The following is a 14452-nucleotide window of genomic DNA, read 5'->3' on the forward strand; positions in this document are numbered from 1 at the left end:
AAACCCTTGCACTGTGTCAGAACCTTAGCCTAGGCTTTGTCCTGGCCACTTGGATCATCTTGATTGTTTTTAGGGAGTCTCTTGGTGACAGAAGGTAGCTCTTTGCTTGAGCTGCTTAAGGCACACAAGCACCTTGCAGCCGGTATCAGAGGATTTAACATGATCAAACTCTTTTCAGCGGATTTTGGAGTTTCTGCCAAAAACATGAAGACATTGCAAAGACGGGATTCCTTCATTGGGACACCGTACTGGTGAGTAAATGAATTCAGATTTGCAAGATGCTTGAAGAGGCCACCACCAAATAAGGGCATATATATTCCAGCTCAAGAATGAAGGTGCTTCCTGCCTCTTGGCTGAATTGTAAACTATCCACATGAGTGGAAGTGTGTGTAAGAGTATGTGTGGCCATGTGTATATGTTGTGTGCTTGATGTTTTACTCCTGGGGTCCCCCAAATGGCACCTGTGGGCACCCCAGCACCATCAGACACTTTCCAAGGTCCCCAACCCCTCCTAACCTTTTTTAAAAGTTGAAATGTTTTTTGCCATAGCGGGCTGTTGCCTGTTTTCTTGCCTGCATTTCACTTGATGGTGGTGGGGGCGTTGTAGGTGTTCTGCCTCTCTTCAATGGTGTGTGTCTGAGTATAACGTGTCTTTCTTCTGCAAAATGGATATTTTATGGTGCTCGTAATGGTTGCTTAGGTTTCCAAAGGTGCCCCTGGGCTCAAGAAGGTTGAGGATCTCTGTTTTACTCTCAGTGCTGTTCAATTACATCTTTGTGTGTATTTTAATGAATTGGATAAAATACCGTGTTTCTCACAAAATAAGACGTGCCTACAAAATAAGCCATGGCACGATTTTCTCAAGGCAATAAAATATAAGGCATCCCCCAAAAATAAGACATGCTGGGGTACCGGTACTATACCGTGCTGGGAGCAGGTCCGGATGGCACTTCCGTAAGGAACAGGAAAAGGAAGATGTCTGTCCTTGCCGGAAGCGGATGCACAATGTGCGCCACGTGGAGCTTAGATGGAGCGGGAGCCAGCAGAAGCTGTAGCACGCCCCGCGCTGAGCCCCGACCCAGCAGGACCCTGCGTGACCCGCAGCGCGCGCCGCGCCAAGTCCCGACCCAGCAGGACCCGGCAAGGGCAGCAGCGCACGCTTTGCTGAACCCCGACGGAGCGGGAGCCGGCAAAGGCAGCAGCGCGCGCTTTGCCCAGCTCCAACCCAGCGGCGGGATGCGGCAAGAGCTGCAGCACACGCTTTGCCGAGCCATGACCCAGCAGCGGGACCCGGCAAGAGCCGCAGCGCACACCGCTTGGAACCCCGACCCGGCGGGACCCAGCAGCGTGCCCTGCTGAAGCGCCAACAAAGCGCCCAGCAGCGCAGCAGCAGCAGCAGCCAGTTCTGGGCACCGAGCCACAGCAGGAAGAGGAGGTAATTTTAAAAAAATAAGACACCCCCAAAAATAAGCCATAGGCTCATTTTCTTGAGTAAAATAAATATAAGACGGTGTCTTATTTTATGAGAAACACGGGTATTAGTAATAGTAGTAGTAGTAGTAATAATAATAATAATAATAATAATAATAATAATAATAAATTATTTGTACCCCCCATGTGGTCTGTTAAACATTAAAAGCTTCCCTAAACAGGGCTGCCTTCAAATGTCTTCTAAAAGTCTGGCAGATGTTTTTCTCTTTGACATCTGGTGGGAGGGCGTTCCACAGGGCGGGTGCCACTACTGAGAAGGCCCTCTGCCTGGTCCCCTGTAACTTGGCTTCTCACAGCGAGAGAACCGCCAGAAGGCCCTCGGCGCTGGACCTCAGTGTCCGGGCAGAACTATGGGGGTGGAGATGCTCCTTCAGGTATACTGGACTGAGGCCGTTTAGGGCTTTAAAGGTGAGCACCAACACTTTGAATTGTGCTCAGAAACTTACTGGGAGCCAATGTATATCTTGTTATGTGGTCTCGGCGGCTGCTCCCAGTCACCAGTCTAGCTGCATTCTGGATTAGTTGTAGTTTCCGGGTCACCTTCAAAGGTAGCCCCACGTAGAGCGCATTGCAGTAGTCCAAGCAAGAGATGACCAGAGCATGCACCACTCTGGCAAGACAGTCTGCAGGCAGGTAGGGTCTCAGCCTGCGTACCAGATGAAGCTAATAAACAGCTGCCTTGGACACAGAATTGACCTGCGCCTCCATGGACAACTGTGAGTCCAAGAGTGCACGTGTCTGCTGGCCCTGGAGGTTGGTGGGAGACAAGCTGAGCCAGTGGCTGCCACATTTGGGCTCAGAAGGCAGGAACCGGCCAGCTGGCTGGCTGGCTAGGGGCACATGCCCAGCTTTGCCCACCAAGATTCCCTCCTGTTGAGTTGAGCCCTGCCTGCCTCCTCCCTGGACCCTCTTCACTACAAAGTGCTTCAAGCATAGGGGAACACAAAGAGTACATCAACAAACTTGCACAGGGGGAAAACTATGTTGAGAGTCCTGCATTGCAGGGGGTTGGACTAGATGATTCTTCGGGTCCCTTCCAACTCTCCAATTCTATGTGTCTATGCAAATATGCAAGAGGCTGCAAACCTAGATGAAAGGCAGCTTTTAATTATTGTTTTTAAGTAACATCAGTGAAAATGCTACAAGTCCCGTAACTGGAATGAGATGTTGATGAATCTAGGCCATTCTCTTTCCCTGCCCCTCTCTTTTACTCCCTACCATTTGGCGGAATGTCCTTTTTGAAGCAGTTCCAAGTGTATGAGAGCAGCAATTCACTCTAGGAATTTAATCTCTAAATCAGCTATGTTGCTAAGGGGATGCAATCAGTGAGCATTAATTTGCCATCTAAAGCAACATCCAGGCCAGATGTCATTGGCCTGCTGGTTTTCTGTCCCTGCAGCCTGTTGAGAATGGAGAGATGAATGGTGGTTGCAGGAGGGGGCGCGCGGTGAACTGGATACTGTCTTTAGCTGATAGATTTAACCATTTCCACGTCCCATTTATTGCAGTGGGAGAATTACGTGTGTGCTCAACTCTCCAGTAAAAATCAGTGTGGCCTATAAGTGCTTAACTCTGGATAGATCATGCCAAGGGCAGCAGAAGAGGCTTCTCCCCAGTTTATTCAAGAACTAGCTGCAGAGTCATGTTTATGATGCTTACAACTGACTCTAGGCTAATGACTGATTAAATATATAGATTAGCTGGGGTGGGGGGATGTGTTCTTCAAAACCACTGATCAATGGTAATATGTTGGTAGCAGAACACCCTATTCTTTGTTACTTTCTTTTTAGGATGGCTCCTGAAGTGGTGATGTGCGAGACCATGAAAGACACCCCCTACGACTACAAGGCTGACATCTGGTCCTTGGGCATAACTCTGATAGAAATGGCGCAGATAGAGCCTCCTCATCATGAACTCAATCCCATGAGGGTCCTGCTGAAAATAGCCAAATCTGATCCTCCCACTCTTAACTATCCTTCAAAGTGGTGAGAAGACCTTTTTTTTAAAGCACATTTGCACTTGTGGGTCTGTGAGACGGAGTCTGTCTGTTGGTCGGTCAGTCTCTGTTTGTTTACCCAAACAACTGTGGGTCACCTTTGTCTAGACCAGGCATCCCCAAACTTCGGCCCTCCAGATGTTTTGGACTACAATTCCCATCTTCCCCGACCACTGGTCCTGTTACCTAGGGATAATGGGAGTTGTAGGCCAAAACATCTGGAGGGCCGCAGTTTGGGGATGCCTGGTCTAGATCAATATAATAACAAGGAATAATTTCTTCTGTACAAACCCCCACTTGTCCATGTGCTCACTGAATAACCTTAGGCAAGACCAATTTTTCAGTCTACCCTATTTCCATGAAGCGCTTTCATGAGGATGTGGGGAGATAACCCAATGTATGCCACTCTGAACTCTTCAAAGGAAGGGTGCAATACAAACTTAGCATATAATAGCACCAGCCTTCCCCAACCTGGTGCCTCCTTGATGTTTTGGGTTGCAACCTGGAGCCACCACTCGTGAGTCGGCCAACAGTGTGAAACTGGATCTGGCCGATCTCCCACCCCTTACAGGCCAACTTTCAATTCTCTACACACATCTAGCCTATACATCTTTGCCCTTTCACTCCTTTAAGAGTATTTTCTGTGCGTTCTCCATATACCGTAGATGCTGCATTAGAGTAAATATCTAGCCAGACCTTCTGGTTGTTAAAGAGAGGAGTGAAGAGCCCTAAAGCTTCCCCCCCCCATGCTCCCCATCTCAAATCATACAGGATCACATTCAATGAAAATCACTGGGTGGTAGCTTCCATGGATAAACTTGCTTGTGACACAGTTTCTGCAGTTGTGTGTAAAACTGCCAACAAGTTCTTTGTCCTGGCTTTACACAGAAGACAACATTGGATGGGAAAGTGGGGCGGGGGGGGGCAGGATGATGTTATAATCGCTTGCCTGACAGAAGGCTTTGTATTAACACGAGCTCAAGCGTACAATTGTCCTCATGTGAGCTTGCTAACATTTGGGCTTTGGGGCATGAATTGAGAAATAGAGTGACAGCATGTAACTTGCTTCTGAACAGCTGTTGCTCCGGAGCTTTAAAGGGAAGTGCTAAATCTGTAATTAACCAGGCAACATTTCTGCGCATTCAGAAAATGTCATTGTTTTTAATAATGTTTATGTTGCTTTGTCGCAATAGCTCTTCCTTTCAACCCATTAGAGCTAACTGAACAATATAATTTGTGGCGATAATACTGGGAATATAATTGGTGTGGGCTGTGGGGTGCTTGGGGCCGTTTCCTCCCTTCTGAAGTTCTAGCCAATTCTGTTTGTTTCTTTGTGCATAAAGGTCTCCAGAATTTAATGACTTCCTGAAGACTGCACTTGATAAGAACCCCGAGACACGTCCGACTGCAGCACAATTGCTGGAGGTAAGTGCAGGATCCTCAGTCAATAAATGCATGAAAGAGATACATACATGAGCAACTGCTTGCAGGTTGGTAGCCCACGTAGTGCAAACTTGTTTTTGGTGTGCTGATGCATAGAAAAGTTGAGCCTGTCTGCTGTAATTGTGCCTCCGAACTGGACACAAACTATACCACTGTTAGGAGGCGTAGCAATGCAAATTTGACTGCCGGTGCTGACTGCCCAGCCTCCCCTCACTTTTACTGGGCCTTCCAGTTGCTTCCACCTACCCACCTGTCTCTTCTTACTTGACTCCAGTGTTAAAAAGGTGGCTGTAATTTTCTAGCAACACTCATACAGCAGCTGCCATTCCTAGATACGTCCCCAATTTTGAAAATTCTCCTTGGCCACTTTAGAACCATGCATAGCATTTGTGTGTATTTTTTCAGTTTCTTTCCAAATAGTTGTGCCTTACTATGGTAAAGGTAAAGGGACTCCTGACCATTAGGTCCAGTCGTGACCGACTCTGGGGTTGCGCGCTCATCTCGCATTATTGGCCGAGGGAGCCGGCGTATAGCTTCCTGGTCATGTGGCCAGCATGACAAAGCCGCTTCTGGCAAACCAGAGCAGCGCACGGAAACGCCGTTTACCTTCCCGCTGTAGCGGTTCCTATTTATCTACTTGCATTTTGACTTGCTTTCGAACTGCTAGGTTGGCAGGAGCTGGGACCAAGCAACGGGAGCTCGCCCCGTCACAGGGATTCGAACCGCCGACCTTCTGATCAGCAAGCCCTAGGCTCAGTGGTTTAACCTTACTATGAGCCTTTGTTTAAAAAGGAAAAAGTCGTCTAATCAATAGATGGAGGAGAGGGAGTCTCCATCTAATGTGGCTTGTTGGAAGAGTTCAGAGTGTATTGACTCTATGAAACAGAGAGGCATGATGATAATAATAATAATAATAATAATAATAATAATAATAATATATTATTATTATTATTATTATTATTATTATTATTATTACTACACCACCCATCTGGCTGGGTTTCCCCAGCCACTCTGGGCAGCTTCCAGAAGGATATTAAAATACAATCATCTATTAAACATTAAAAGCTTTCCTAAACAGGGCTGCCTTCAGATGTCCTCTAATTAGCAGTACAGTCATACCTCGGGTTGTGTTCGCTGCGGGTTGCGTATTTTCGAGTTAAGTACTCGGCGGACCAGGAAGTGTTTATGCTGTGTGCATGTGCTAAAGCGCTGCTCGGGTTGAGTACTTTTTGGGGTGCGAATGGCACCCCAGAACGGATTGGGTACTCAACCCGAGGTACCACTGTACTGTATTGTCAACCAGGGGACGATTTCTTAATGACGTTTGGGGCCAGTTCGCATGCTTACTCGGTTGGATGACCCTCCTCCTGTAGTGCTAGGAAGTAGATGTGCGCACACATCTCTGCACTATGAATGTAATGCATAGCACTATGCATAGCACTTGTATGAGAGATTACATTGCTTATGAGTCTACTTGCATGAATGAATTCAGGCAGGGGTGGGGGGAGCAGCTGAAAGTGGCCCCTGAAGTCCACTTTGAGTCATCATGACTTTGGCTGCAGGATTATTCATTCCAATACGGTAACATGTTTTTGGTTTTCAGCATCCTTTTGTCAGCAAAGTCACTACTAACAGAGCCCTACGTGAGCTTGTGGCTGAGGCAAAGGCTGAAGTGATGGAGGAAATTGAAGACAATAGAGAGGAAGGAGAAGAGGATGACTCACCAGAATGTGCATCTGTAAGTTTCGTTCTTTCTGTCGTCTTTCATTCTTTCTATCCTGCTGCATGAAGGAAGGCAAACCCCAACACCTGCGGGAATACACAAAATGCTTATATTTTTCAAAAAGCTTTCGCAATGAAAGCTAGCTAGATACAGAAAAGTAAACTGAGGCCCACCTTTGACCCCTGCATTGGCTGTGTTTTGCTCAGGGGAGGGGGGGTGAGGAGCCACTTTGTTGTTTCCCATGCAGGTGGACAGGAAAAATGCCTCCTTGGTTGGGGAGCGATTCCTCTTCATGCAGCAGCCAACAAGCCCTGGAAACAATGTGATGGGCAGAAAGCCAGCCCCTTCGCTTTCCTCTCGTGAGAGACGTCTCCTAAGTTAATGCTGAATGTGTCTCTTCATGTGCAGCGCTCGCTCTATGGCTAAAATGGCCACATGGGAAGATGTTGTCTGCTGCTTCCTTTGCCCCAAGGAAAATGTCCCTGTGCCATTTGGGACTAAAAATGTATTCTGCACCCTGGATCTTGCTGGCTGGTATTGGGCTTGGCTTGCGCAGATAGGAAGCTATAGAAGAAATTGTATTTGTGTGTGTGTGTGTGTGTGTGTGTGTGTGTGTGTGTGTGTGTGCGCACGCATTCATGGAAGCAGTTCAGAAACAACTGGCAAGATTAAATATGTTGCTGATGGCTGCTGCCAGGGTTCCAATCTAAAAGAGGTCTGTTCTGACCCAGGGCAAGGGATGCAGGGGGCATGTTCCTTATCCTACATGGAACTTCTCTGTGGAGAAAATGATGAAACTGCTTCAGGCACAACGCCATTCCCTGGAGCCTGACAATGGAGTTTTTGCAGACTTCCTTTGATTGTCTAAGACTTGGACAGAAAATAGACAAAATTTCAAGGGGGTAGTTGAAATCGCCAGGAGAGGTGCTTTTCCAACATTCATGAAAACAAACCAAAAACTCTTCTCATGGAGGCTCTAGTTGTCGGAGCAGAGTCACTGCTCTGTGTCCTACACCTGTACCCCAACCTATTGTTCCCTTAAACTCAAGCACATGCTGCCAGTCCTGGGAAAGATGTTAAGGAGTGCTTTCTCTCTGACTGAAGCTGCAATTAGGAAATGCAAGCCTGGCTCCTCAAGGGAGGTGGGGGCGTTGAGGACGAGTGGTTGTGTGTTTCCTTCTCCCTCCCAACTCTGGAACTACATTTGAAAGTGGGAAGAGCAACGCAATTGCTGTCCCTGAGGGGGTCCTCATCTGTGTCAGGAATTGCGGGCAGATCTTCTTCACTCCTCCTTCCACTCAACCCCCAAGATGTAAAGGGGAGAGTAGAGTCTTCAGTCATTGCTTAAAGAGCTCCCAGAGAATCCAGTGGGAAAGAGTTTCCTAAGAGAACACAGCCATGACAAATTTTTCGAGCTTGTTAATGGTACTTGTTTTATCTGCCAGTTTCATTCGTGTGTTTTTATCTTCTAGCTTTTTAATTATGTAAACTGCTCTGAAATCAGTTCTGCTCTGGTGAAGGGTAGTATAGAATATATATATATATTTAATCAATTATTTGAAATGAAACAAAAAGTAGAAGACACAAGATCTGCTAGTTCAAGGTTTCAATGGTCTCTTTACACTACAAATATTCGGAGGCAGAGGACATTTTGGTCTTGTTTCTTTTTTCTTTTTAACAAAAAAAGTACATTTCTCAATGCATATGTTCTGTATTTGACTTCTCAGTTAAGTTTTTTAATGAGAACGAAGTCAAAATTTATGACCTTTCTCTTTCCCTTTTCTTTACTCAGCCCCTTGATGCTAATAAGAGGGACTCTTCTGTGGCAAGCCAGCTAAGTTTGCAAAAAGAGAAGTCTCCAGAAAACGGCTTGTCACTTGTGGCCAATGGACCCAAGTTGCCTCTACAGCAAGTCACTGAAGCTATAAATGGACAGGGCAACAAGGTTTCAAAGGAAGTGGCTAGCGACGAAAAGCCAGGCAAAAACAACAGCAGTACAAACTTGCCTGGAATTCAGGATTACACAGATGAAGCCAGTGCCAAAGAAAAGCCAGACACCAGCCCCCAGTTGCTGCAACTCAACAAGAACGTTAAGCCAGCAGAGAACAGGAGTCTTGTCTACAACAATAAGGACACTGAACCAGTAAGCAAAGATGATTCAAATGTGGATAGCCGGTCAGAGAGCAGCCTCCTTGAGACGCCGGTAGAAGAAAAGCTCCCCAATGGGAGTTTGAGTTCTTCCTCTCAGTTTGAGGATGGCAGCTCAAAGCAGGACTCTGATTCAGGTAGCACCTGTGCCTCAGAGACCATGGACCTCAATATCTCCTTGTCTACCGACCTGTCCCTGAACAGAGGCAGCGGGTCCCTCTCTCTTAAGGTAAGAATTTGGGCTCAGCAAGTGGGATTTGTGTATCATGCAGGCTTCACTCAGCAAAACTTTGAGCAAGATGTCTCTTTAACTCATTCTCCAACGAACTTCCTCCCTTATTCATCTTTTGCAACTTAAGGGGGAGGGTGTTAGTGAATACTGTTCCTTGATTTGTAGAAAGGTACTAACTCAATCAACCCCTCCTCTCTTGCTGGGATGTCCAGTGGTGTTGGGAATGGAGCCTTCTTCCCCATCACTGCCTGAACTCTCCCCACCTTCAATCCCAGAGTTCTCTGACAGATCCTGCCATCCCCATCCCAGCTGGCATCACAAGGCCCATGACAACTTCTGGCCTCCAGAGGCATGTCTGATGTTGTGAGAACCTGACTACTACTTCTTCTGGGAGGGTGTGGGGAGGAGGTTGGCATTCTAGCACTCATGATTTCAGGAGTGTTTTCAAGCTCTGTTTGAATGCTTAGAGAACTGGCTAGCCATTAGCCACTGCTACATTTTGCCTGTCCCTTGCCAACATCTCATCCTTACTTGGCAGTAGACCACGGGTGTCAAACCCAAGGCCCGCGGGCCAAATCCGGCCCGCCAGACCTCATCATGTGGCCCGCGTGGCCGCCAGCCTTCACCCCCGCTGCCGCCACTAGCGCTCGGCCCACGGCCGGATCGGGCCCCGCCGCCTCCGCTAGCGGCCTACCGCCTCCTTCAGCGCTCGGCCCATGGCCGGATCGGGCCCCGCCTCCAGCGCTAGCGGCCTCTCGCCGCCTCCAACGCTCGGCCTATGGCCGGATTGGGCCCCGCCTCCAGCGCTAGCGGCCTCTCGCCGCCTCCAACGCTCGGCCTATGGCCGGATCGGGCCCCGCCTCCAGCGCTAGCGGCCTCTCGCCGCCTCCAGCGCTCGGCCTATGGCCGGATCGGGCCCCGCCTCCAGCGCTAGCGGCCTCTCGCCGCCTCCAGCGCTCGGCCTAAGGCCGGATCGGGCCCCGCCTCCAGCGCTAGCGGCCTCTCCCCGCCTCCAGCGCTCGGCCTACGGCCGGATCGGGCCCCTCCTCCACCGCTAGCGGCCTCCCGTCGCCTCCAGCGCCCGGCCTACGGCCGGATCGAGCCCTGCCTCCGCCGCTAGCGGCCTCTCGCCGCCTCCAGTGCTCGGCCTACGGCCGGATCGGGCCCCTCCTCCACCGCTAGCGGCCTCCCGTCGCCTCCAGCGCCCGGCCTACGGCCAGATCGAGCCCTGCCTCCGCCGCTAGCGGCCTCCCGCCGCCTCTGGCACTCTGGCTACGGCCGGATTGGGCCCCTCCTCCACCGCTAGCGGCCTCCCGCCACCTCCATCGCTCGGCCTACGGCCGGATCGGGCCCCGCCTCTGCCGCTAGCGGCCTCCCGCCGCCTCTGGCACTCGGGCTATGGCCGGATCGGGCCCTGCCTCCGTCGCTAGCGGCCTCCTGCCGCCTCCATCGCTTGGCCCACGGCCGGATCGAGCCCCGCCTCCAGCGCTAGCGGCCTCCCGCCGCCGTCGCTAGCCTCCCACCAGATCGCCGCCTCCCCCACTCGGCCTAGGGCCGGATCAGGCCCCCGCCAACACCACTAACCTGCTGCCTCGCCGCCACCCGCCCGCACTCCCTGCACAAAAAGGTAATGTTGCTGTGCATGCCTTTAAAGTCTTTTTTTAAAAATAATTTTTATTGATTTTAATATAGACAAAACAGAGCAAAACATAATATATATACTCCATCCTTCTTCCCTCCCTCCCCCCACAAGTCCACTTCTGCCACCAGTAGACCCCGTGGGCATTGAGAGTCAAAGGTGGTCCATTTTAAAGCTGGGTTTGTCCTCCCCCCTCTTCCCCCCTGACCCCCCCCTGATACCTCTTTTAAAGGGTATTTTCCCTACAGATACAACCGGCCCTTTGAGGGTGACCAAAAATTCTGATGCGGCCCCCGATGAATTTGAGTTTGACACCCCTGCAGTAGACTGTTCTTTTCTGAACTTTACTCTCCCCCTACTCATTCCTGAAATTACTTCAGATTAGCAGAAATTTAAATATGCTGTAAATATTTCTGATTATGCAAGTGAAGCATACTTGTGGAAAGCCTGATTTGCACTTTTGGTTCCCTCTCAGAATTTGAGTCTCTTTGGAAGAAATGTTTGCTTCTTTCTGTTCTCTTCTCACACCAACCCACTGCTCCTGACAATAGTGATGCTCTTCTTTAAAATAACTGTAGGATAGTCAGGTGTGCATTAAATTATGCAGGGCCAGCTCCAGGCCTGCCCCCGGCGGCGCGGGGTGCCATGGCGCCAGTCCACCGGGGCATCGCTGCGCCCACTGAGAGGCGCGGCTGAGGCTGCCCCAGGCGTGCCTCCACTGTTCAGCGGCTTCAGGCCGCTCTCCGGAGGTGTGCGGGCCTGGGGCCGCCTCCGCCGCATGCAGGGGCGTCGCAACAGGGGGTGGGCAGCGCCCCCTGGCCCAGGGCTGCCCCTACCGCAGGCTGGGTGGCACAGTGCAGCTGCGCCTGCGGCAGCCGCACTACAGGCAGCACCCGCCCGCCGCGCTGGGAAACGGGGAGGGGAGGTGCCGGAGGGGTCTGTCGCACCACGGCACCGGGCATGCTTAAGATGGCCCTGAAATTATGTCTTAATCTCCCCAATCCAACATTTTTTCTTTTTTGTTCTTTATCTCTGTTTCTTTTGCTGAATTAATAGCATGTGATACCTAAATACAGCAAAGCACATTTGTCAGCACATGTTAGCATTTAACCCTCCAAGATCCTACACAGATTTGCTAAATTTCACTTCAAAGATTGTTGCTGTCCTTGCAGTCATGTAGAGCTTGAAACTGTGTGTGTGTTTATTTGTTTTAATGGTTGATTCTATCAAGGTGTCAGGACACAAAATTTATCCCTACATGAGATAGCTGTTTTTTAAAGTCTCTCCTGAGTTATCTTCCTTGAAGAGTCTGATAAAACCATTATTGGGCAGGTGGTAATAAATCTGAATGTTGTAATATATCCTAGACCCCCTGTGATTGTTAGTTCCCAACTTTAGTCACCTTTGTTCTTGTTAGACTGATATATATATATATAAACAAAATTTTCTTTAATGGTTGGTTCACCATAATAAACATTTGATTGATTACATAGGATGCAAAAATGCAGAAGATGACACTGAAACGGACCAGGAGATTTGTTGTGGATGGAGTAGAAGTGAGCGTCACTACCTCAAAAATCATCAGTGAGGATGAGAAGAAAGATGAAGAGATGAGATTCCTCAGGCAAGCTGAAAATCAGGGAGATTTTTTTGGGTGGGGTGGAGATATGGACACACCAGGCTTTCTCAGAATATAGTTTTCTCTGTGCTTTTCACTTTCTCCATAGAGTTGTATGAAGTGGTATGGAACCAAGGGATTCATCAAGCTATATACTTTGAGCAATTAAAAATATGGCAGGAAGCGGCAGATCTGTGAAAACATTATTTCCTTATGAGTAACAGGGAGTTATGGCCATTTCCAGAGCCTATTGTGAGTGCACAAATCAAGGTTTTTGCTATATGGTGTATATAGCAGCTTGTTAGGAGTGTTTGTAAAGCCCGACCGGTTTTTGTTCTGTTACTTTTAAGTGCCACTTCTGGTGGTTCTCCTGCTTAGTGAAATGACTGTCTTCAAATTCATAGGTTTCCTCTCTGACATGACAAATGGTGGACATGAGCAGTCAAGGTGCTCATCAAGGATGGTGTGGACCAAAAACCTGGCAGTAGCACTGCCATATAGCCTGGTGCCAGACAGTGAACAGCCTTTAAACTGCTCTGGTCTGTGGTCCAGAGCCCATAACTTAGTCTTGGTTTGTTTGTTTTTTTGCATAAAATCAATATAAATACTGACCTATGAGTTTAGGATTCTTTCTTTCTTTCTTTCTTTCTTTCTTTCTTTCTTTCTTTCTTTCTTTCTTTCTTTCTCTCTCTCTCTCTCTCTCTCTCTCTCTCTCTCTCTCTCTCTCTCCCTCCCTCCCTCCCTCCCTCCCTTCCTTCCCATCCTCTTTACTGAACTAGGGGATCAATAGGGACTTCACTGTAGAAGTACAGCAGTTTCTGATAAGTGTCTAACACAGGGGTCAGCAAACTTTTTCAGCAGGGGGCTGGTCCACTGTCCCTCAGACCTTGTGGGGGGCCGGACTATATTTTGAAAAAAAAAATGTGAATGAATTCCTATGCTCCACAAATAACCCAGAGATGCATTTTAAATAAAAGGACACATTCTACTCATATAAAAACATGCTGATTCATGGACCATCCACGGGCCAGATTTAGAAGGCAGTTGGGCCGCATCCGGCCCCCGGGCCTTAGTTTGGGGGACCCCTGGTCTAACAGCAAATTCAGGTACTTCTCTTCACAGAGCTCCAAAAGCATACTTTTCGAAAACCTTACCTTGTTGATAGGTCTACAACCTAAACAAAATCTGACAGGTGACACCAACTTTCTAAACCTCGATTTAAAAAGAATCAGGGGAGACCCACGACTATAGCTTGTAGCATTTGTCTGAGCCCACTGGGCTTCATTCAGTGAGGTATGCTTCCTCATAGTTCAGTGGGGGGTCATATTGTACGTCTATTTATTCAAAGTGTCAGTACAAGGAAGGTGAATAATTCAAGGCCAGCAGACAGGGAAGCAGCCCCTTCTCAATATCCTGCCTGAAAGGGACAAGTGGTGAGAAGTGTAGCTATGACACAAGGAGGCAGCAACTCCTTGAAGCAACGTTTCTGACACTAGGAACACTCAGTCAGACACCACTCTTGTTATTTTAGTATGGATTGTGCTCCTTGTCTCCCCCTCCCTTTTTTTAGCTTCCAGAGACCGCCTGCCCTGGCAGTACAGGGAGAACTGGTCCTCCGTTCCTGAACTTCTTCTCCACTTTAATCCTACAGGCGCCAGGAGCTGCGAGAGCTGCGTCTGCTTCAGAAAGAGGAGCACCGGAACCAGACCCAGCTGACCAGCAAGCATCACCTGCAGTTGGAGCAAATGCTGAAGCGCTTTGAGCAGGAAATGCACGTACGCGGCAAAGAGAAGCCAAATTCCTCTTCCCTCTCTCTTATTCAAAGATATCAGGCCACATGCTGGTGGGAAGCGGAGAGGAGAGGAGAAGCATGCTATTCACGAGGCATATATTGTATAGCCTGTTAGCCAGACTAGGCAGAACGCTAGCCACCAGGAATGAAACTGGAGGCATGTTGATGGAATCATTAGCTTTCCCCTCCATTTGCTGGGGCTATGTGGCGAGGGGAAGGGCCATTGTAAGTGGACATTTCCATCCGGTCTGGCATTAGCTGTGCTCTGGTGCTGCTCTTGTGGCACAAGACCATTTCTTTGCGGCAGTTTGACAAGGTGGTCACCTTGGATCATAGAATCATAGAGTTGGAAGAGACCACAAGGGCCATC

General features: G+C 48.9%; 1 protein-coding gene across 2 annotated transcripts in view; it reads left to right on the top strand.

The window, feature by feature from the left end:
* Positions 1-14452, top strand: part of STK10 (serine/threonine kinase 10) — a 70495-nt gene that overhangs the window by 43578 nt on the left and 12465 nt on the right. For both annotated transcript variants that reach the window (XM_035105292.3, XM_088661837.1), the window contains 7 exons: positions 179-251; positions 3282-3476; positions 4831-4912; positions 6534-6668; positions 8446-9030; positions 12166-12296; positions 13942-14065. In XM_035105292.3, coding sequence (XP_034961183.1) covers positions 179-251; positions 3282-3476; positions 4831-4912; positions 6534-6668; positions 8446-9030; positions 12166-12296; positions 13942-14065 — 1325 coding nt within the window. The remainder of the gene's footprint in view (positions 1-178; positions 252-3281; positions 3477-4830; positions 4913-6533; positions 6669-8445; positions 9031-12165; positions 12297-13941; positions 14066-14452) is intronic.

Source organism: Zootoca vivipara, chromosome 2, assembly GCF_965207765.1.
Source record: "Zootoca vivipara chromosome 2, rZooViv2.hap1.1, whole genome shotgun sequence".
Taxonomy (NCBI): Eukaryota; Metazoa; Chordata; class Lepidosauria; order Squamata; family Lacertidae; genus Zootoca; species Zootoca vivipara.